This window comes from Pteropus vampyrus, unplaced genomic scaffold (assembly GCF_000151845.1).
Source record: "Pteropus vampyrus isolate Shadow unplaced genomic scaffold, Pvam_2.0 Scaffold231, whole genome shotgun sequence".
Lineage (NCBI taxonomy): Eukaryota > Metazoa > Chordata > Mammalia > Chiroptera > Pteropodidae > Pteropus > Pteropus vampyrus.
This window is the reverse complement of record NW_011889012.1, coordinates 53986-57159: the sequence shown is the minus strand read 5'-3', so window position 1 is coordinate 57159 and position 3174 is coordinate 53986. Positions and strand designations below refer to the sequence as shown.

The following is a 3174-nucleotide window of genomic DNA, read 5'->3' as shown; positions in this document are numbered from 1 at the left end:
GAGCCACTGGGCTGGGGCAGGGGCAGGCAGCCCACCCCAGAACGTCTCTGCAGTGTTACTGTGTAGCCCACTCAGTCCTCAGCTGCCCAAAGGTGAACCTTTGCTCTCTGGACCAGGAAGGTGAGGCTGAGCGGGCCGCAGCCCTGGCCACCCAGCCAGCATTGGCCCAGTGACCCAGGGCCCGGGGCCACCTCACCCATTTCCTACCAAGCCTCCTCAGAGGGGCAGAAGGCAGAGGTGCCCGAGGGCCTACCCGTGGGAAGGACACGGCTTCCACCCACCCGGGCAGAGAGCCCAACAGCCCAGAGGGCAGCTGGAGGACGGCTCCCGGCTCTGCGGGGAAGGGCACACGGGGTGGCCACGCCAAGCGGAGATACGGGCATGTGCCAGCCCGTCCTCCTGCACTCGGAGCTTGCCTCTGTCTTGACCTCACCCCCAGAGCTCACAGGGAGTCGGGTCAGGAGACTCTGCCGGCCACGGGCCCCACACCGAGCCCACTCGCCGCTGCTCAGGGCAAGGCTGGGGGGGTCTGGTGCTTACCCTGGAACAAGCTCTAGCAAAGATGCAGAACCTGGCCTCAGTTTCCCCATCACGAACGCAGGCTGTCCCTGGGCTGCTGGACTCAGCACTGTGAGAAGTGCCAGGCTGTGTGGACAGAGGCTCAAGTGTCCCTGACACGAGGAAGACCCTACCCACTGGGCAGCTGACACGCTGAGGCCAGAGAACGGCACGTTGCCCCCCGCTGGGCAGGGCGGGGCGGGGCGGGGCGGGAGCTGCGGGGCCTGTCTGTGCCACACACGGTATTACCCCAACTCCCAGACTCCGGTGCTGGGGGCAGTCAGGGCACTGCCACCTGCCGGCAGACACCACACCCTTCACCCCGGAACCCCAGCTGGCCTCGCCCTCCATCTGGGGCTCCCAGTCTGCGGGGGAGGCAGCCACCTCTGACTCACATCCTCATGACAACCGTTCTGCCCAGACATGGTGACACATCAGCCAGCGTTCTGGGAAGAATCTTCCACATGAAGTGGCCCAGCAGGGAGAGCGTGTGGAAAGTATCTTGGATCAGGAACAGCTTGTGCAAAGGGCCTGGGGTCAGGGCAGGAGGCAGCAAGTGCTTCATACAGGAGGGGCAGAGGCGGGTCCATTCCAGCATCTGGTCAGGGCCACGCACCCTGCTGGGCATGGATGGGCTCGGACCTGATCACCTGGGCTGATCACCTGGGCCGAGCTCCCAGGCCAGGGCACCGTGCAGGCCTGGGCTCCAGCCCCAGCTCCTCTCCCTTGCACTGGGGACCTGCCACAATTCACTTCACTCCCTGAGCCTCGCTTTCTCATCGCCCACATGGGCTTGTTGGTGACAGCACCCTGAGGACCAAAGGAAGCAGCTCACTGGGACTCCGCCACGGCACCTGGCCCAGCGCTGGGTCCCAGGGCCCCTGGGAGTGGAGGGCGCCCTGCTCAGCCTGGAGCCCAGTGAGGTGACGAGGGAACGTGGTGGGGATACTGAGGCCATGAAGCTTGTGCTGGGGTGGGGGTGGAAGAGGCGGCCAGAGAGATCTGGCCCCACTGGTCCTCGTGGGAGCCAAGGGCAGAGGCCAGAGGTCAGCCAGGACAGGCACACTGTGCGGACACCTGCTGTCTGCTGTGCGCGCCCTCCACACTGGCAGCCACCTGCCGGGGCGTCCCGGGGGGGGCCACCGGGGCCACCGGCCTCGACCCCTGAGGCAGCGGTGGCCTCGGCGGCTCTGCCCTCTGTTCCACCGCTGTCTCCTTCCTGTCTCCCGGGCCACGGTGGCCCCCGCAGGGCACACGGCTCCTGGGCACTTCATAGCATCTCGCCGGGTCGGGGCTCCTGACCCAGGGCCAGCACGTACGGCGCCTGCTGGGCTCCCCTGGCCAGGGGTCTGACTGCCCGGGGACCAGGTGTATCATCTGTCGAGGGCTCTGGCCTCTTGCCCACCCGCCACCAGCCGCGAGCCCTCAGGCCGCCGTCCGCACAGCAGCGTCCCTGCCCGTCCGCTGTCCCCAGCGTCCTCGGGGTAGGTGTCCTCAGGTTTACTCCACTTACCCGTTTGTGCCTAATGTCGACATCGGCGAGCTGTTTGCCAGCATTTTTCTTCTTTGACACTCGATTAATCTTTACCGAGGTTTTCGATCGCACGGTCTTTTACTTGGGGCCATCTTTTATTCCTGAGTCAATTTTAGGTTGGCCTCAGGAGGTGGCACATCTGGGCCGGGTCTTGTCCTCTCGCTGGCTACCTGACTGGGGTCGCCCGCAGGCCTGGAGAGTGGCACCCAGGCCACGGGCCAGCCCCTGTGCCTGGGCTGCAGCGGGCAGGGCCCTGGGGAGCAGGCAGCTCCCAGGCCTGAGTCTCTGGCTCACGGAGGCAGGGGACAGAGACAGGCCCAGGAGGAGGGAGCGAGGGAGAGGACCAGGAAGAGGCGGACGGCAGGGCAGAAGCGGGAAGCCGGGGCAGGCCGCCGGCCGGCTGGGTCACTGAGAGCAGCGTGTTCCTCCCGGTCTGGGGACCCGGGCCTCGGCGCTGGACCAGATGACTCATGGCCACTGGCCCCGTCCTCGCCCCTCGGCATGGGCCCACGGGGGGCCTGGCTGGCCTGACCGTTCCCAGGCACCCTCACACTGCCCCATTGTTCGCCGGCCCAGTGCGGAGAAGCCTCTGGCAGCGGGCCTGGGCTGGCGGGAAAGGGGCCCGGCCGCCGCCTCCCCTGCCACTCCCGGTACGGCCTGTGCCCAGCTCTCGACAGACAGGGCACGAGACAGGAAGAAGCAGGCGGCGGGCAGGAAGGACTCTTCATCCGCCCAGCCTGCCGTCCTGCCCACCGCCCGCTTTCCAAGGCCAGCGGTCTGGAGGCTCCCTGCACTCCGCCGCCCCCTCCCATCCCCCGCCCCAGCCCCTGCTTCCTCTGAGCCCCGGTCCAGCCACAGCAGAGAAGTGACTCTCGAAGGTGACTGTGCTCAGTCTCGAGGTCAAGGCCCTCTCCTGGTCGCTGCTCAATCCCATCCGACACCTCGACAATCTTCCTTGACCTCTTTATGCTGTCCCCACCCGACAAACTCGCGCCTGATCTTTGGTCTCAGCTCAGTTCACCCCAAGACACCTGCTGATGTCCCGCAGTGAGGCATCAGGTGTCCCCAGGTGGTCTGAGGGG

At 66.6% G+C, this 3174-nt stretch overlaps 1 protein-coding gene across 2 annotated transcripts in view; it reads right to left on the bottom strand.

Annotated features, from left to right (window-relative positions):
* SH3BP2 (SH3 domain binding protein 2) overlaps nt 1-2875 on the bottom strand; it is a 25301-nt gene extending 22426 nt beyond the window's left edge. The window contains exon 1 of one of the 2 annotated variants that reach the window (XM_023519691.1): nt 2072-2875. In XM_023519691.1, coding sequence (XP_023375459.1) covers nt 2072-2115 — 44 coding nt within the window. In that variant the 5' untranslated portion in view covers nt 2116-2875. The remainder of the gene's footprint in view (nt 1-2071) is intronic. The other variant, XM_011373771.2, reaches the window with a different exon arrangement.
* Between the last annotated feature and the right edge of the window lie 299 nt (nt 2876-3174).